Source organism: Vipera ursinii (assembly GCF_947247035.1).
Source record: "Vipera ursinii genome assembly, chromosome: 2".
In the NCBI taxonomy this organism is placed as follows: Eukaryota; Metazoa; Chordata; class Lepidosauria; order Squamata; family Viperidae; genus Vipera; species Vipera ursinii.
In genome coordinates, this window is record NC_139513.1 from 202,243,148 (window position 1) to 202,264,017 (window position 20,870).

The 20,870-nt window shown below is 42.2% G+C and overlaps 1 protein-coding gene across 1 annotated transcript in view; it reads right to left on the minus strand.

The window, feature by feature from the left end:
- Window positions 1–10,067, minus strand: part of LPL (lipoprotein lipase) — a 29,266-nt gene extending 19,199 nt beyond the window's left edge. The window contains exon 1 of the mRNA XM_083351235.1: window positions 9,786–10,067. Coding sequence (XP_083207361.1) covers window positions 9,786–9,888 — 103 coding nt within the window. The 5' untranslated portion in view covers window positions 9,889–10,067. The remainder of the gene's footprint in view (window positions 1–9,785) is intronic.
- Window positions 10,068–20,870: the final 10,803 nt, after the last annotated feature.

A 20,870-nucleotide genomic window follows, 5' to 3' on the forward strand; every position in this document is an offset into this window, starting at 1 on the left:
CAAAAGTGTTGGATTACAATTTTTAGGCTATTTGATAAAGATAAGTCATAATACTCCTGGAAAGCACTAAGTTGGGAAAGACTGTGCAGAATATTGCTCTTTTACAAAGGTTAGAAAGCATTTTAACATAATCCTCATGGCCACAGTCTGAATTGTTTTCTGAACAGGCAAACCGCAAACTCATCCCTTAGTTTTCTAGGTAACACATGTCCTACTTGGTCTAGCTCCATCTCTCAAATATTTGTTCATCTTTTGGTAACACAAAATGTCAACAAACCTGCACTGCTAATTACTCGATTTTGCATTTGATGTATAACTTCCATGGTGATATTGCAACACGCCTGAAATGCATTTGTGAACTTCAAAACAGCAAAAACAAAATTAAAAATAAGGAAATGCTATATTTGCACACAAGAATAGTAGTGCCGCTCTCAATTCGTCTGAGGTTTTGCTTAGTAACAAAAAGACAAATTGCTTGTAAAAGATTCTGGGGATAAGATATGCATGCACTAATTTTAAAGAGCTTTCCACTGCAAATTCAATCGAATTCCTAACACTGAGCCCGTATTAAAGCAGGCTGACATGTCAACTTATCTCATATATTTAGCAGTGCTGAAGGATATTCATTTAATATACAAGCAAAGCAATCCAGACATCAGGACATAAACAACTTTATCACAGCAATAGGTCTGGCAGGACAGGCAGATTACAGATCGTGTCTGCTGAAGAGTTCCATCCGAGGGGACCCAGGAGCAGGAGATGAGCCTTTCCTGCCGTGGAACCTCATTCCCTGAAAAGAGGTTAGTCCCAAATCTACTGGCCTTCTGGAAATCTCTTTAAACATAATTTTTCCAGTAGGCTTGTGGATTCCATGGAAATAGGGAGCCTAAAGGATTGTTATATGACTGCAACTGAAACCAGAATGTCCCCTGCTAAGCAAGGCGATTGCTACTAAGTGAATCACATCCAATTGTATGCATCTTTTAGCCATGGTTAAGCAAATCACGATAGTTGTTAAGTGAATCACGTGGCCATTGAATGAATCTGGCATCCCCCCACTGACTTTGCTGGTCAGAAGCCAGTCGGAAAGATTGCAAATGGTGATCACATAACCCAAGGAAGCTGCAGCCATCCCTAAATACATTGCTGGTTGCCACTCTCCTGAACACTGATCACATGACCATAGGGAGGCTGCAATAATTCTAAGTGTGAGGACCAATCATAAGTACTTTCTTTCAGTGCTTTTATAACTTTAAACGATGAATAGCTGTAACTCAAGGACTACCTGTATTATATGCAGGATTTGGTTCTTTCTACGACGGTCTCCTCTGTATTTATGCTTAGTTGGTTTTAATGGATGCTTTAGACTTTTTAACTGTTTCATTGCATGTTAACAGTCATGTTTGTGAGATGGGAGGCTATATAGGGAGTCCTCGACTTATAATATTTCATTTAGTGACCGTTCAAAGTTACAACAGCACTAAAAAAGTGACTTATGACCATTTTTCTTTGCAGCATCCCCAGGGTCACATGATTTACATTCAGATGCTTGACAACTGGTTCATATTTATGACGGATGCAGTGTCCCTGGGTCAAGTGATCCCCTTTTGCAACCTTCTAACAAGCAAAGTTAGTGGGAAAGCCAGATTCACTTAACAACTGCATTACTAATTTAACAACTGCAGTGATTCGCTTAACAAATGTGGCAAGCAAAGTCGTAAAATGGGGCAAAACTCAATTAACAAATTTCTCACTTAGCAACATAAATTCTGGGCTCAATTGTGGTCACAAGTCGAGGACTACCTGTATAAGTTTGATAATTAAAGCAGATTGTGGGGGCAAAAAATAAGAAACATTTGTTTCTTCTTCTTGCAAGTAAAATTTTAGACTTAATTATCTTACTTTTTTTCTCAGTTAAGAACACAGTGGAAGGCAGGAGAAATTCTGGATACAGTACCTCCTCCAACAATATGTCACGTGTCAATCTATTATTTAGACATTCATAAATGAAATAAAACAATCAATCTCAGCTTTCTGCTCAAGTGACAGATTGTTCAGCAGAAGGATGAAAATTCAATGCATCTGGTTTTCTGAGCTTACACCTTTCTCTCTGAAATTTCTGACCCAGTGGATTATGGATCAAAACTTCAGCTTTAAAATTTTTGACATTTCAACAGAAGCATTTGAAAAGAATTGCAAGTTGAGTTTTGCTTCACCAAACTAAAAATGTATATCCAGTGGGAGGTAAGTAAAGTTACCTGTTTACAGGAAAATGGTTTTCAAACATCGGAATCTATCTTTCTTTCCACTATCTTCCTGAGATTGTCTTTCTTGGGCTAAAAGACACTTGTCAAAGGCTTACTGACTGCAGTACATTAAAGCAACCGTCTGCCTCTTATAAATGCAAACATACTAGAAAAGGTATTGAAAATTACTGATGTAATGCACTGGTTCATTCATCCCTAAGTGCTACAACAAATCATTGCAAGATTTAAGTTTTCACATTGATTGCTCCTAACTGTAAAGTCACTGGATCTGATCAGATGGCTACACCTGGCTGATGATCTTGTGTAGAACTGGAAACTTATGCAGGACTGGATGCATCTTGCAGACAACCACAGAGTTGTAGACTACTGAAATCAAAAGCACATCTAGAAAGAAGACAGTGACAAACCACTTCCACACTGTTGTCAAAATACATGAATACATTAATGAATTCAGAGGCTGACTTGAAAATTGTAGTTTCAAATACAAGTAAGCCTTTGACTTATAGCACTTCATTTAGTGACCAAAGTTACAGCAGCGCTGAAAAAAGTGACTTATGACCATTTTTCACACTTAGACCTTTACAGCATCCCCATGGTCACATGAACAAAATTCAGACGCTTGGCCACTAACTCATATTTATGACATCTGTAGTGTCCCAGGGGTCATGCGATCACCTTTTGCAACCTTCTGATAAGCAAAGTCAATGGGAAAGCCAGATTCACTTAACAATTGTGTTACTAACTTAACAACGACCCAGATTGTTGGGGGCAATAAGCTGACTTTGTAATAATGCCGCTGGGGGGGGGCAAAAGCCCTAATAAGCAGGCATATACATAGAATGAAGGCTATTGCTAAGCACATTTGATTTGTGCTTAGAGTATAAGCCGCCCTGAGTCTTCGGAGAAGGGCGGGATATAAATGGGATTAAAATAAATAAAATAAATAAAACTGCAGTGATTCACTTAACAATTGTGGCAAAAAAGGCCATAAGATGGGGCAAAACTTTAACAACTCTCTCACTTAGCAACAGAAACTTGGGGCTCAATTGTATTTCTAAATTGAGGACCACCTGTATCTGAAAGAATGTCACACAGAAGGTGGTCAAGACTTACTTTCTGTTGTCCCAGTTTACCAAACATGTGATAAGGGATTTAAATCCCAAGAAGGTCTATGAATCCAAATATATCTTTCTAAAAAAAAAAAAGCAGTTCCCCAATAACCCTCCAGAAAGATGGAGGGTCATCCTTCATTTGTTGTGCGTAGGTAGAGGTTAAATACTCATCTGCTCTGGGATGCTTTTATTTGGATTCCTTCATGGAAGAAGAAATTAAGTACAATAGTCTAAGGCACTTCTTGGGATTTTAAGGGTTCTCGGTGCAAAAACCTAATCATTTACATGGCCATTAAATGATCTTAGACTGCTCCATTCATTCCTTTCCAACACTACTCTGATCATTCCACTCCCACATCCAACAATTGTCTACATTTTAAGTCCTAATTGAAATGCTGTATACTGTTCCAAAATATTGAAGTGGGTCCCAAAACAAAGCTTGTGGTTGGAACATACACTATCTCCAGTTCCTATCCTCACAGTCAAGTTTCTTTTGCCAATGTGAACAAGTATGCATGACATAAAGCCTGTTGCTTATATTTGCAGACTGTTTTTACCCTGGAAAGCTTTTGGGAGGGAGAAAGATAATACTGAAATCAATGAGAACTTAGACACAACCAAGATAGGTCCATTGAAATTAAAGAACTTAGGTACAGTTGAATATAACCATATGAAACACTCTCTGCATTCACCCTTCAAATTAAATAAGCATACCCAGGAAATTTACTAGACTGCATATGTGGTCACTTATACAAACTATACTTTTAAATCTTGCATGCTGGGTATTTAAAACCTTTCACACCCAGAAAACCAGTCACTGTAGATGTCCTTATTTTTACTGAAATCAAAATTAGCTTTCCTATGCTGCCCTGTTAGTTTAATGAAACTTGACATGACAGGCTGTGATAATCAAGCCTGAATTTTCTGCATTATGCTAAGTCACTTGTCTTGGATTAATACAAACCCTGTCACTTATGGGATATTCTCCAAACTGTAATTAAAGCATTCGTGGCTTGGATTATTTACAAACCAAGTCTGAATGTATGCATATTTCATAAAAATAGAAAAATGTAGCTTTCAAGATACAACCTTTACATATATTGCACAACAAAGGACAATTAGCTATCAAATCCCAAGTACTGGAAGAAGAAGGCCAGACCTTCCTACAATAATGTTATACACTTCTCTGGAAATACATCAAGAATATGCTAAGCAAATGATATCAAGTTCAAGTCTGCTTTTGATCTAGCAATACTAATATGACTGATCTAGCAAGAAAATAGAAATTGACTATATAGGACATTTTCTTCTGTTTGCTTCTTCTAATATCTAGATGCAGTACCTGTTTCCAGAGTCCAATGAAGATGTCAGAGGACTACCTAAGGCCCAGGTATATTGCTGAAAATAATATCCCCATGAGAAAAAGGAAGCCTAAAACAAGTTTTACACATTGATGCCTTTATAAAGATTACCCTCTTGTCTCTGATTTACAATATATTCCATAACTATGGCAGTAAAGCACTAACATTTTACATTTGCTTAGTCTTATATGTGCTATGGTATTAAACCACAAATAAGTTCTATTTACCTGCATTTATTATATTATTATGCTCAGCAGCCTACTTATAATGAAACAAAATACTGTTCCTTGGGGCTTTTATTAAATTGAACAGGAAAGGAAAAATGTTAGGATTTCTCTGGAAACGGCTACAGTATTATAGTATTCCTGTCCTAAAGACAAGATAATATACATTACAAATTTTGCAAAAGGTTAAGATGTCAAAAGTTTTACTTAGTTGTCTGAAATTGCTTTTTGTAAACTGCTATTCACCTATATAAACAGTCCAGATGTAACTAATTTACATTTTCATAAGGAACTATAACTGTTATAAATATCATATTATGCAGGTGGCTTACTAAACTTCTTGATCAAAGTTTTTACCTAATCCTCTAATTCACAGAAGTCAGGTTTAGAGCCTACAGTCTCTTTCTATAGAACTCTTTGCATTTTGTCAGAGTATATGTGTATCACACATCACATACAATACTGTTAACTTTCTGCTACTCTCTACTCTCATTAATTTGACTTACCCAACTTATTAAACAGAATTTATATAAGTCACAAAATACAAGAACGTGGTGAATCCAATTCTCCAATTAATGATGTATAATGCTGCTAACACTTAGTTCCATTAATGAGGAACAAAAGTCCACCAAGTGAAGTATCGTGTTGAACCAATTCTAAAACTAATCCTTGAGGAATGGTGCTTAACTTATTTGCAGTTGATATATTTGCAAAAAGGATTATGAAAACCTTTGCATATTTTCTGTGCTTAACTAAAGTACTCTCATCTCCCTCATTCCCAGTTTCTGATGTTTTAATGTATACAATCCCAGCTTAGCACGGAATGTTAGAAGTGATATGTGACACTTTTCTATCCACTTCAGGCAGCTGGTAAAATAGGCAGGACTTAAAAAATAAATAAAAGCAAACACAATGCAGTAATATGAAGCAGCATTTAGCAGATTTGAAAGAATGTATTTTGGTGCATTCAAATTATATGAACAGTCTTTCAAATCCATATGAATGAGAAACCTTGAATAGGCAAATTCCAAAATCAAGTGGATACCATCTTTTCATATTACAGTTATACATACTATACAGCGGTATGTAAAACTCCAGTGGCAGAGTAAGCAGATACAATCTGTTCATGCCTTGATTCTAGCTTGATCCTATAGACAGAACTCATCGAACTGTATGAATTTAAATACTTTATAAGGCCATTCAGGTCAGTCTAGGACAGGGGTAGGCAACCTCGGCTCTTTTATGACTCATGGACTTCAACTCCCAGAATTCCTGAGTCAGCATAGCTGAATTCTGGGAGTTGAAGTCCATGAGTCATAAAAGAGCCGAGGTTGCCTACCCCTGGTCTAGGATAACTAATAATAAAAACAAGAAGAGCAAAGTAAACTAAACATACTACAATACAGTGCAATTCTGTAAGCAAAATCCATCCTTACTACATAATAAGCATGGGGGCACACTATTAATCGCAAATGCTTAGTGCCAATTATATAATACCTGCGGAAAAGCAGATAGTGCAACAGAGAAGCAGCATCTCCAGGGTCCAACCAGATGATACCAGAGGAGACCTAGAACACGCCCACCCCATTGAATCTGGTGGAAGGTACAGAAATCACTGAAGACAGGCAGTCCTACAAGTGACCCAGACCTAGGTCATACAGGATTTCATAGGTGACAATAAACACCTTGGACTGCACCCAGAAGACAATTGGGAGTTTAGTACAACTTGTAGAAAATGATTTTAGATGGGTGTATCAGGGTGTGCAGAGATCTGCACATGTCTTCTGGGGAAGAAGCAAGGTAAGATAGATTCAATTATAATGGTGATAGATACACTGTTGGAGGATCTAAAAGAACATGTTAGGGACCTAGGATCATGTATGGTACATAACCTTACCTAAATATGGTTCTTAAATTGAATGCTAATGATTATTCACAAAGAGATAACCATGGTGATGATGGGATTGCCAGGTAATAACAAAAGAATGATTTCTAATAGTACTAGCACCATACAATGGTAATGGATCCATCCCTGGTGCCATGTCCACACACAAGGGTGTACATATCATATCCTCACCCACTGATAATAACCCTCAAGTTTCTCCACAATTTCTGAAAAGCCTAGTAAAACTTAACAGATTTCTTTGGACTTCTATAGAGCAGAGGATAGAAGCCTCAATATTTCACAACACTCTTTCATTAACAACTTATTTCCAGGCACCATTACAAATGGCTCCCAAATCCTGATAATCTGACAAAATACATCTCTTTTGATAGGCTTCTCAGGCACCTGCAGCATTCAAAGGATATCAGCTGCTTCAAAAAATGCTGAATTGTGCACTTTTTTGAGAAGGAGTAAGGTTACACAAATTGTCAATAACACTGCAGAATATTTCTTGGAGACAGGTGACATGAAGTAGTATCAGTCCAGTCAGCTCACACATAATGACAGATTACACTGTCATTGCAAGGTAAGCTTAAAAACTGCAATGTGTGTGTAATACAGGGGATCGGGTAACAAGACAGAAAAGTGCCAGTAAAATTTATGTAAATTCTTCTTGTTATCTGTGATAAGTTATACTACTGGCAGTTCTTCAGCATCCAATTCCTGTCCAATGAGAATGAGTCCCCTATATCCCATTGTTATATATAACTTCACCTTAACTTTGAACTAGGTTAATACATCTGCACCTCTTCCCCAGTATATTTCTATTCTGCTAATACTAATCAATTTTACTAGCAACAGGGAGAAAGGAAATAATCTTGAAACTAAACTTTGCAAAAGGAGGGGCAACCACAAAATTCCTTCAAAAGGGCAAATAAGGAGAAAGCACTGGAAACTATTAGTACAGCATGCATCCCAAAAAAAAAGAAAAAAAAGAAAAAAGCTTTGGCTGCTCAACGGGGACAACTGGAAAACCATTCGATTAATCCTTTGTTTTTCTACCACCCCCTGCAGAATATTTGCTTGAGGGAACCCGCTGCTGCTCTTGCAAAGTTAGGTGTTTTCACAGGACTAGTAAACGGTGGTAGTAAAACGGGTCTCGATTCCTCACGTCTTCTTTCTGCGCCCGCCAGGTTTAAGTTCCATTCGGGGGAACCGCTTTCTGCTGCTCTCTTTTTTTTCCCTGCTGTCTGCCTGGCAGGCAGATTTTCCTGGAAAGCCTCTTTTCGTGCCAGGCGCTTTCATCCTCCAGGCCGCCGCCGCGCGCCCCCAGACAAGACTTTTCTGGCCCTGGAGGAACCGGAGCGCTCTCGGCCAGCTCCGTCTCGCCCCCTCCCCTGGCTCTTAAGCAGCCCCTGAACCAGGGCGACCTTGGCCCACGTTCCAGGCATTCCTGCGCCGGCTCCTAAGCGGAGGAGTTACTAGCGGTCACCAGCGTGAGCCGAGCTTTCGGCGGGCCCCTTCCCCGCCCTCCTCCATGCCAGCCAGCGCAGTGACGGAGCTGCTCCGGCCTCTCCTGACGCCGCGGGAGTAAACACGCCAAGAGGCTGCGACTCCGGGACCGGCGGCTCCATTCAACACAGAAGGGAGGAAGGAAGCGCCGCGGGCTACACACACCGCGTTTCGCGCGCGTCAAATTCGCTTCTCCAACTCGACGCGCGCGAAACGGCCCGCCCACCAAACGGCCCCTAACACCTCTCGGCGGGCTTTCCCGCTTATTTTATCAGCGGCTCCATTCAACACAGAAGGAAGGAAGGAAGGAAGCGCCGCGGGCTACACACACACGCGTTTCGCGCGCGTCACCTTCGCTTCTCCAACTCGACGCGCGCGAAACGGCCCGCCCACCAAACGGCCCCTAACACCTCTCGGCGGGCTTTCCCGGTTATTTTACCAGCGGCCGCCGGGCTTCGGCTTTCGCGAGCGGCGAGAAACCCACCCCCACCCCACCCCCAAATCCCGGGCAAAGGCGCGCAAAGCCCTGAAGCTTTCAAGCAAAGGGGGACGAAGGAATCCGAAGGCGTGAGGGAAACGCCAGCGGCATTCATCGCCGCTCGAACGCTCCTCGGAGCGTAAAAGACATTCCGCCGCGAGCTCCCGGAGACGCCACGTTGGGGGGAAGCGACCGAGGGGGAAACACGCCCCTCGCCCGCCCTTTTGGATTTGGGCCGTCCTCCTCACCTCTGGTGGTCCCGCTCGAGCCACGCCCCTTTAGAAGAGAGCAACCCGATGAAAGCCACCTGAACCCGTTCGCGCACCTGCCCTCCGTCTCCCCGACACCAACCAACCAACCAGCCTGCCTGCCTGCCTGCCTGGCTGTTAGCGTGCCCTGGTAGGACGGACGGCTGGCTGGCTGGCTGGCCGCAGCAGCCCCAGGCAAAGAGGCAGGCGGCAGCCAGGTCGGTCCCTGCCGCTAAGGCTGAGGCTACACCTGGCTGGTAGGTGGTTTCAGGGACATGGCGAGTTCTGCCCTTTTCCTTTTTTCTTTCTTTTTTTTTTTTTACACAGCCTTTCTCCTCAGGGGACGAAGCACCGGAGCCAGCCACGTTAGCCTCCTTCCTAGAAGGAGCGCCCCGAAACAAGCCCTCTTTGAAGTCCGCCAGCGTGCAATCTTGGTCGGGGACCCCGCTGTCAGGGGCTAGGCGCCCTCCCAACTCCCCGCCCCGTTGCCCGTTGCATGGCATCGAAACTCTCCCGTTTGTCGCACGCTTCCTCCCTTCCTTTCTCTGCCGGGGCCTGGCGCTGCCCGGCAGCCGGTTTCCTCCAGGTTTGTTGGTTCGGTTCTTTTCTCCTCCACGGCCGAGGCCCGCAGCGTTTCGGCCTCTCTCTCTCTCTCTCTCTCTCCTCCAAAGGGAGACCGAGCTGCTCTCGGGACTTACTTGAGGCCCCGACGTTCCGGCTAGCCGACTTTCCGCAAAGCGCGACGAGGCAGCAGTAGCAGCTCCAGATACGCAGGGTTGTAAGGAGCGCCGGTCTACACATGGCTCGGAACGCGGCCGGTCTTCGGACCGAAACGAGGGGAAGGCGAAAGGGGTTGGGAGCGTTGGTGCAAAAGAATGAGGCGGCCGGGCGGGCGAAGAAAAGTTTCCCGAAGTTTCACGGACGAGAAAGCGGAAAAAAAAGGGCGAGAGCCTCCACGACGGGAAGAGCGAGGGAGACGCTAACTCCCGCGCGCCCGGCTCCTTTCCCCCGCGCCTTAAGTGCCTGAAGCGAAATATGCAAATGAGCCTCCCCACCTATTGGCTCTTATCTTACGCATTCTTGGTGCGAAGGGAGGAGGGGCCCCTTTTAGCCCCTGGCATTGGAGGGAAGCTTGGCTGGACGGCCGAGCCCTTTTCCTTCCAAAAGATGCCTTCGCCTAAGCCAGGGGGTAGGCAACCTCGGCTCTTTTATGACTCATGGACTTCAACTCCCAGAATTCCTGAGCCAGCCAGGCTGGCTCAGGAATTCTGGGAGTTGAAGTCCATGAGTCATAAAAGAGCCGAGGTTGCCTACCCCTGGCCTAAGCGAGCGGGGCCATTTAGCGTCCCTGCGGTTAGAAACCGAGCACGGAGTGGGGCTTCTGAAGAAGGGAGTCCTCCTCCTGTACGCCGCCAGAGTTTGCAACAACGAAAACAACAACAACAACAACAACAGTTAATTCTGGGATGGATAGGGATGGGGGGGGGGAAACAGGGATGGTTTTGATCCGCAGCGGTGTGGAACAAAGTTCCCCCCGGGAAACCGAACCCGGGACCCGCGGGCATCGATTATTTCCTTGATCCCGGTTTTTTTTTTTTTAGGCAGGGTTTGCGAACCGAGGCCGAAGAGGAGCGCGGAGTGCGCGGTCTGCCTTTGTGCGCGCTCCTCTTTAAAGAAGCTGCGGTTTCTCCCGAGTTGTCAACCGGAGCCGCGCCATCCCGGAAACGCGTTGGCCTCAAAGAGGCGTCGGTAACCGCCCGCTCCTTGCCTTTGCCGCCGATCGCTTTTCCAGTTTCGTCTTCAAAACGCCCCAGTTCCTTTTTGCCTTCGCGGGTTTAAGGGGCGCGGGCTTCCCCCGAAGGTATTCCCACGGTTACAGCGTTACGGAAGGATAATAACGCAGGTGAATATTATCAGGCACGACCTGCAGGTGGAGAAGGGTGTTCTCTTATTTGGGTCCTCAGGCTCGCTGTTCAAACAGTTATCACCAATTCCTAGAGCAGGAGCAAGTCGATTTGTTTTACATCTACTAATCAGTAACTCTCTCCAGTCTGGGGCAGGAGTGTTCAACCTTGGCCACTATATAGTACTTGTGGACTTCAACTCCCAGAATCCCCTGGCCAGCATGGCTAGGTGTCATAGCTAGCTAGGGAATTCTGGAAATTGAAGTCCTCAAGTCTTAAAGTGGCCTGGTTTAGGAGTTATGATCCACTCCCTGCCCAACTCTGGAAAAGGTAATTTCCTATTAGTGATGGGTAAACTTCAATTTTGTACTGAACTGCAAAACACAACTGCTTGCTCTGACATAAAATACTATTCCTAATTAATTTTTAATTTACTGGTTTCTAACTTCAGGGGAAAAAATGGAGCATTTAGAGTCCTGCTTTGCAGGAAAGGCAACTGTGTTTCTTATTGGCGCTTGAGAAATATAAAGGTGAAAGTCATCTAATCCCCAAAGAAAATTTTCTGTGCAAACCCAATTCCATAAGGAGGGGATGTGCAAGAGCCTAGGAAGATCTACCAGATCAAAGTTCACAAAAGTGGTTTCATCACATCATTTGCCATTTACTTCAGCAATGGTTCCCTCCTGTGTGCCTCAGTCTAGAATATGCAGTCTCCCACCCTCCCACCCCCATCTTCCTCATTTGAGAAATCACATTCCTTTTTTTTTCAGTACTCTTCTGTATCCTTCCCAGTATTTTTTTTTCTCTGATGCATGCAGTTTAAACTTGCTCCTAAAATTTTGTAATGGGCAATTCACTCTGCCATCTCTATCCCAGGTCATAGTAACTCTCCATTTGGAAAGCTTTCTTTTTTAAAAGCAATCTCCGCAGTCCCAGATGAGAAGTATACAATTTCATCAGAAAGAGAATGCAATCACACTTTCCATTTGGGAAAAATGAATTTAATCAGAGTCGATCCAAGACATTTGTTGCCTGGGGCAAAGGACAAGATGATGACCTCTTGTTATGCATGTGCAAAATTAATTTAAACTGGCAGTTAGAGGGGGATTTTTTCCCTCAACACTGACAATTAGGCAACATCTCCAGCTGAAGATGGCTGAGTCACTATGTGGAATGCAGCAGGAAAGTTTGCCCTCTGGCTTCTCAGGGCACCTCTTTAGCCTGAAGCAGTTCCCTTGTTTTGCCTAAAACTGACTAGAGTTGGAAACAAATCTTTTCCCTGAGGTAAAATTTGGCAAATTTTTCAAACTTATTTTTTTTAAAAATTCCTCTGATGTTATGTTGCTTAGCAACACAAACTAACTTTAAGTGAGATTAGGTGGCTCTGTTTTTGTTTAATGATAATGTAAAATACAACTTTTTCCAGCGGGTAATGAGGATGGCAAGGATATGTTGCAATATTCTCAAAGGGGAACTTTAATTGTAGAACTCAGAGCAGCCTGTTAAAACAAGAACTATTCAGTGAAATCTTGCACTCAGTGTATTCAACCTTCAAATTTCTCTCTCTCTCTCTCACACACACACACACACACACCTACTACAGATTGAATATCACTTTCATTGCCTTTTCCCTTGTACATAAAATAAAACAGGATTAGTTTATTAAGTACGCTGAGCACCAGCATCTGCAGAGAGAGAAAAAAACAAGCAAGAATACTTACTTGTACTGGAAGAAGAAAATAGCTGTAGCTCAGGATTGAACTGTGTGGTCCCTGATGCTCTCTGAGTTTGATAATTTTGTTGCAGAAGTTTCATTATCAAAGTAGGAAACATCGTCATTGCTAGTATTGATGATGTTACCTTGTATGGTAATGAAATGTCTACAAGAAAACCACCAAGCTCAGAGAGCACTAAGAACCCCACAGACTCACTTGCTTTGAACATGCAACCATGCCTAATACCTGCACAGAAGGATGATTGCTTTGATAGTACAATCAGTGCTTTTTTTGTAAAAGAAAAAGGTGCCGGAACTCACACGTCATACAACCCGCCTTGCCTACCCTACAAGGTTCCATCCAAAAAAGGTGCCGGAACTCACACGTCATACAACCCGCCTTGCCTACCCTACAAGGTTCCATCCAAAAAAGGTGCCGGAACTCCGTTCTGAGCATTCTATGAGGAAAAAAGCCCTGAGTACAATACAGCCAATTTTGGCCCCTGCTCCCCCACCACCACCACGGGAAATCTTTGGTGGAATTCTTATCAAAAAATTAGGAAGCGTCTACCTTTTGACATGTGACAGTGTCCAAAATCTGGGAAGTGCAGGGCAGGTTTCATGAGCGTCTAGAGGAAGGACAAAAGGGATATAAGGATGAAAAGCGCATTGTGATATGCACACAAATGCAATATTCCTTGGTCACTTTCTTAATCTCCCCAACATTCTCAATGACACACTTACAGTTGGATGGCTTCCCACAAGGAAAAAAAAAAACCCCACTGATTTAAACAGGGTCACTAGAAGGGTGGGAAGCCTGTATTCCCTTTCCCTTTGAACAATTCAGTTGGAGATAACTGATTTCCCTGCTAATGGTTACTAGGAGATAATGAGGCTTCTTCCCTCTAGCAATTCATTGTTTCCTACTGCAATTATAAATGGGCAACCAAATATCTCTTCCCCACCAACTAATTATCAGGCTGATCAGCTGACTGGTGGGAAAATCTAGTGAACTTCACCATAGTTTATGAGCGCAGTCATCCATCCAGCCATAGTTAAGAAACTTATTTTTTCTATCAAGGGTAAAGTAACATATTGGGGCCCAGTACCAAAATTTATCAGAGCTATCCCTCCTCCTTCCTTCTCTCCCTCTAGCTCTCCAGTTGCCTCTGTGGTCCAACCTAGCCGGTGACCTGCTTTGTCCCAGTAATCTGTTGAAGGACAATTGAAATTGGACTGAAGTCTCTAGGTTACATTCTCCTTTTCTACGTACCTATGTTTTGCCAAACTTTATCATGTTGCTTAACTATTACAATAATATACATGCCTGTTGTGCTTGAAAATGAAATGGTATCAATCTCTAAAATCCTTAACCCGACAGTATGTCTTTGGATCAGATACAAACCTCTCTTTCTCTGTCTCTCTGTCTCTCTCTATCTTTCTGTCCCTCCCTCCTCTCTCCCTAGAATTGGACAACTCACCATAGAACTCGCTGCGGCCAACTTGCCGTGGGACAATTCAACAACTCAGTTTAATTGTTTTTTAAAAAATAAGAAGGAGGAGGAGGAGGAGGAGGAGGATACCTTAGAGGTCATCTAGTCCAACCCCCTGCTCAGGCAGGAAACCCTATACCATTTCGGACAAATGGCTGTCCAGTCTCTTCTTAAAAACTTCCAGCGTTGGAGCATTCACCACCTCTGGAGGCAGGTTGTTCCACTGCTTAATTGTTCTAACTGTCAGGAAGTTTCTCCTTAGTTCCAGGTTGCTTCTCTCCTTGACTAATTTCCATCTGTTGCTTCTTGTCCTGCCTTCAGGCGCTTTGGAGAATAGCTTGACTCCCTCTTCTTTGTGGTAGCACCTGAGATATTGGAATACTGCTATCATGTCCCCCCTCGCCCTTCTCTTCATTAAACTAGACATACCCAATTCCAGCAGCAGTTTTTGTCGTTCATATTTCATTTTGTCCTTCCTTTTGCATCCTTTCTTTAATGATTCTGTTCCACCATTTCTTTGATATTAGTGTAACTCTTGTCCCGCAGTAAGTTGTACCGTGGTGAGTTAGCCATGGTAAGCTGGCTGCGGCTGGTTGGCTGCAGCGAGTTGTCCTACAACCTCCCTCCCTCCTCCTTGAGTGCAACACTTCATTTTTTACACTCTTATCTCACCAAATAGAACATACAGCTCATCGCTAATGCAGTCACAGCCACTAGTTGGTCTCTTAAAGAACCATCTTTTAGCCACTAGTATTTTCCAAGAAACAACCTTATTGCCAAATTTAACAAAACAGCAATTAGCTTATAACTTGATCAAACTATATTGTGTTTCCCCATAAATAAGACCCAACCAGAAAATAAGCCCTAGATGATTTTTCAGGATGTTCGTAATATAAGTCCCACCCACAAAATAAAACCCAGTTAAGATCGTCAGCCAGATGGATGCATTTAGTACCATATTTTCCCAAATATAAGCCCTAAGTGGAAAATAAGCCCTAATGCGTCTTTTGGAGCAAAAATTAATATAAGTCCCGGTCTTATTTTCATGGGAACATGGTATATGTGTGTGTGTGTATGCATATGTTTATAAAGTACTAATATCTAGAGTACTTTATATATTCTGTGTATGCTTAGTATATATAATCTCTCTCTCTCTCTCTCTCTCTCTCCATACACACACACACACACACAATCAGTATCATGCAGATAGGTGTCATTGCTTGATTTGTTATATGTTTAAGTTTATTGTTCCTGCACATTGTCCCTTGAATTCTGCACTCCAAACCAAGCAACTGAACAGAACACTGAAACTGTGGAGAAGAGAAAGCTCTTGATAAATGAGGCAACGTTATTGAGCTCAGTTTTAACTAACGGCTAAAAGACGAGTAACAAACAGCTAATGTCTCAGATGATCCAGGAATTTGCTAGCGGCTAGCCCTATGCCAGAGCTGGGCAACCTGAAATCTTTTGGCCATATGTGATGCCCCACAATCCACTGTTGTAACCCCAAGACATGAGAAAAGAGCAGGAGGGTTGTTACATTTGGGAGGCTACAGCCTTTTGTTAAAATATTTGACACTTCGCTGTAAGCCGCCCAGAGTAATTGAGATTCAAAGGGCATACAAGTTTAATTGTGCCCTGCACTTCCCAGATATGGGCCACTGTCACATGTCAAAAGGTAGACGCTTCCTAACTTTTTGATAGGAATTCCACCAAAGATTTGGGAGCAGGGATCAAAAATTGTTGTTTTACACTATCAAAGCAACCACCCCTCTGTGCATGTGCTAGGCATGGATGCATGTACAAAACAAGTGAGTCTGTGGTGTTCTTGGTGCTCTCTGAGTAGTATAGTAATTATGGAGGGTGGAGAGAGGCAACTAAGGTGGGATTGCAAACATTGCAACTCTGTTCTACTTAAGGCAGGGGTAGGCAACCTTGGTTCTTTTATGACTCGTGGACTTCAACTCCCAGAATTCCTGAGCCAGCGTGGCTCAGCTTGGAAACCTCTGCCTTTCCCCTCAGCGTGGCTGGCTCAGGAATTCTGGGAGTTGAAGTCTATTGCCCTAATTCAGGGGTAGGCAACCTTGGCTCTTTTATGACTCGTGGACTTCAACTCCCAGAATTCCTCAGCCAGCATGGCTCAGCTTGGAAACCTCTGCCTTTCCCCTCAGCGTGGCTGGCTTAGGAATTCTGGGAGTTGAAGTCCATGAGTCATAAAAGAGCCAAGATTGCCTACCCCTGACTTAAGGTATCCTGGGTGTGAGAGAGCTTGAGGAAAACCCCAAAACAGGTGGGCTTATACCTTGTTACCTTTTGGCATTATTCATTCTGAACTAACTTGGTTTCAGACAAATTAGAAGAAAGAAAAAGTAAGAGAAACAAGATGTCTCTTGCTTTTCTGAATCAGCTAGTAAAGATTTCTTCTCACATTTTTCTTTTCCTTCAACCCTCCCTCCCCTTCATACACATTCATCACCTGTGCCTGTGGAATCCCTTGGAAACAGGTTGGCTCAGTCTGGTTGTTCACCTCTGCCTGGACACTTTTAAGATTCTGATACTGAAATTCAGCAGTAACCTGAAAGGTTTAAGCAGTATGGTTGTTGTTTTTTTGTTTTTGCATTAAGGGTGAAGTTGTTTATGGTTAATACATCTATTTTGAATAATTTTCCTAGCTTTCTCCCTCTCCTTCCCCCCCCCCCCAATGCACATATATTCTTTCTGGGTACAGTTAAGTCAAAGTTAAGCACTTTGAAGTTTTGTTGATTTGAAAGGGGAAAGCTAAGATTCAGGAATGGATACAGTTTTGTACAAAGGCCATTTGCTTCATTTAGGTTCCAAGGTTTAATGCAATCTAACGTTGAACTTGAATGTATTTAGGTTATCTCAGAAAACTATTCGCAATCTGATTGTAATTATGAGCAACTAAAAAAAATAAAAAATGCATTATTTTTTTTAGAAATACTGGAAGAATTGCAGTGCCAGAACAAACCTCTTGAACTAATGTGGTATGTGTTGTGTACTATTCCTATGGACTGGGCTTTTCCTATAAACTAAGAGAAAGTGATTGATTTATGGAGCTTATTCCCTCTAGGGATTTGCATGTTTCCCTTTGGTTTATCCGAGGAATGCATATATTTGGCCTGCTTTGGATTTGCCTATGCAAATCCAGTCACAATAAAGGAAAGTATTGGACATATTAGGGGCCTGGGATAAATAACCTCTGCTCAGCCAAATATACTTCAGAAGATTGCTCTGAAGATGGAACAGAAATTCACCAGACCCTCTTGAAACCCTTGAGAGATTGACAGCATGGTATTATATTGGCAGAGTTTAATCAGCCTTGGGCTCCAGTGAGGCTTTTTGTCGTGATGCAAATAATGGGAGATGCTGAATTGGTTTGAGATTACTGCTGTGTGTGTGTGTGTTTCTTGTGTGTGTGTGTGTGTGAGAGAGAGAGAGAGAGACTTTTAGTCCTTATACGAAATCAGTAGTCTGGTATCACTTTTCCCTGATTAATGCATTGTATTAAAAGACAAAAGACTTTAAATGCATGTAATTAAATGCATAAAATGCACACTTAAAGTCATTTATTTAATAAAAGTGTATGTCTTTTAATAACATTCAGTAGTTGGAAAATATGCTATCAGTTTTCTTCTGATCTGGAGTTACTATAGACTAACATAGTGCTCCTTTTGCCTGATCCCTAATAAGTAAGATAATTGTAAATCATGGATTTCTTACCAGCTTACCGCTGTGTAAAAGCATGGATACAAATGCTTTTACTACTTGATACTACTTGAAGGATTGCATCATCTCTTATTTGTCCCTTAATCCTGCCCAATTTGCAGAATCATAATATGTCTGCACTCATAATTATTTGAGCACAAGTAAACAGCTACACAACTCTAACCTTAGGAAGTAATAGACACTGCTTGGATAAACTGGGACCAACTAAGAAATGGACACAAGATCTCATTGCACATTTAGTAAACACATTGTGTTGTGGCTAGTTTAGAGAGTAGTTTCCTGTGTTAAAAAATACAGTAAACATACAATTAAAAGGAGAGATTGCAGTCTGTCAGTGTGTCTGAATGCCTGCATCATGCTCAACAACTCTTTTGCGAAAGACATCTATCAGTAGGTAATCATCGATCTTGGCATCTCTTGTATTTCATTTCTCACTGAAAGTATAAACTGCCTCCAACTCTCAGAGTAATGTGCCGTACATCTGACAAGATGGAATACTAGAATAAAGGCTTAATATTAGTCTCTTAGGTCCACAAGACCCTCTATGCTTTTGCTGTGACAGATTAGCTCCTCTGGCAACTGCTCTGTATTGTAATCCATAGTGTGGGATTGTTGAAATGTATATTTCCACCCAGTCCACAGGAGGGCAGGAAATGAAGTAATGGGATTTAATTTACAGGAAGGAATTGTTAGATAAAACATAGAGGAGAACATGCTTAGCTATCACATCTGTTCTGTAATAAACAGCCATCCTTGGAAAAAATTTGCTTTGCTTTCTTTGAGATTGTCCTAGGTCGTCTGGACATGAAGCTACCAGCATTGCTTGAAAGACCTAATAATTCATGTCTTTCTAAGGCAGACATGTCAAACACAAGGCCCGGGGGCCGGATGCGGCCCGCGAAGTGGTTTCATGTGGCCCAGAAAGCCATCCTAGAGACAGTGAAGGAATGGCCCCCACTGCCTTGGCACTTGCCCCGGTCCCATCTCCTTCTGCCAGAGACCCTTAGATCTGTCCCACTCCTGCCCAGGCCCCCATAGGCACCCTTGATGCGAACAATGTCAAGCTGGCCATGCCCACCCAGTAGGCCATACGCACTCTAGCCACGCCCACCCAGTAGGCCACACCCACCCTGGCCACACCCAACCGGCGCCCTGAGGGCAATTGCAATGCTGATGCGGCCCTCAATGAAATTGAGTTTGACACCCCTGTTCTAAGGAGTGGAGATTCTGTCAACTCCATGTATGAATACACATATCATGGGCGGATTATAATATTCTTACAGGGTTTTTGGGTAGCGAGAATGTAGACATTGCATTTTTTTTCCCCAGATGGTGGGAAAGGAGAACCTAATGAGAGAAACATCAAAGGAATTACTGTTTTTCCTCCTGATCTTCAGAGGAAAGAGAGAATACCTTCTTAGCAGAACCAAGCCATAATCACATGGCTGGGCAGATGAACATTTTGAGGATCATGATGAAAAATAATTAATGGTTTGTATTTGTCATGATCCCTTTTAATTATAGAGCTTAACTTGAAAATGATTGATGACAAACAAAGCCACTTATCACAGGAGCAGACCTTCCCTAAAAGGGAAGGGAGACCTTCCCATGACACATTTACACCAAAGTACTGTGGCATCTTGAGGAAATATTGGCTTTTTAATTTAATTTAATTAATGTAAACACCAACCAACTCCAACCAACTGTGCGTGCTGTATACAGTGAAACCAACAGAATTTAAGCAGAATGCAATCACTATAACAGCAAAGAAAGAGAATACGACAGAATACAGTACAAAACAGCAATGAAGGCACTGCCGTTATGAATTGATGCAAGATTGATCTGAACTAGTTGTAGGCAAGTTTGAACCAGGAATATTTGTATCAATTTCAAAAAACAGGTTTGTATAAAAGGGCAGTTTCAGAAGGGTTTTGAGCATTTCAATGTCCTAAGTATAAATAAATAGGTATATTTATTTATTCCATTTAGTCTTTCAACTAGTAAGCACAGTTTACAGCGAAGCCATAGTGGGTTCTTATTTACCCACGATCTTTAAATGTTGACTAGCAACTCATCATCATTGTAAAAAATGATCGGAGTTCCTCTCTATTTTCCTTGAACATTTAATAGTGTGGCATTATGCTAGAAGGTAAAAAGACGCTTTTAGTTGGATTATATGCTCCTAATCAACAACAAGCTGACTTTTTTAGTTTACTTCATACAAAGCTTACCCAGCTGGATTATAAATCTTTTATTTTTATGGGGGATTGGAATGGTGTTTTGGATGTACAGATGGACAAGGCTGGAGCTTTTAAGCGCGTCCCAAGTCATGCTAGACTGCCTAAATCCTTTTTTGAAATGAAGGATGACTTGGAACTGCGAGATATTTGGCGCGAGAGACATTTGCAGGAAAAGGATTATACTTTTTATTCTGACAGACATCAATCTTTTTCCAGGATCGATTTTATTTTGTTGACTAATGATTTTTTTTAAGGACTAAAAAGGTGAAGATTTGTGCAAGAACTATTTCTGATCATAGCCCAGTTTGGCTAGAGATTGATAAGGAGAATAGAGACAGGCGCTCGTGGCGCATTAATGAGAATTTGTTTAGAAATCAGAGAAATGTGGAAGAATGCAAACAGCGGATGAAGGATTTTTTTGAAATTAATATGAATAAGGGCACCTCTATGGACATGGTTTGGGATGCTAGCAAGGCCTATATGAGAGGGGTGTTGATATATATGAATAATAAACATAGACGTGCTGTGGAAGCTAGGAGGAAAGAAATGGAGAATGAAATAAAGGAAAAAGAAAAGGCTTTGATCTTGAATTCAGAGGATGTGAAGACTAAGGAGGCTATTAAACTGTTAAGAGGACAATTTGATAAATTAATGGCTGACCAAGTGGCAACCAATTTGCGGTTTG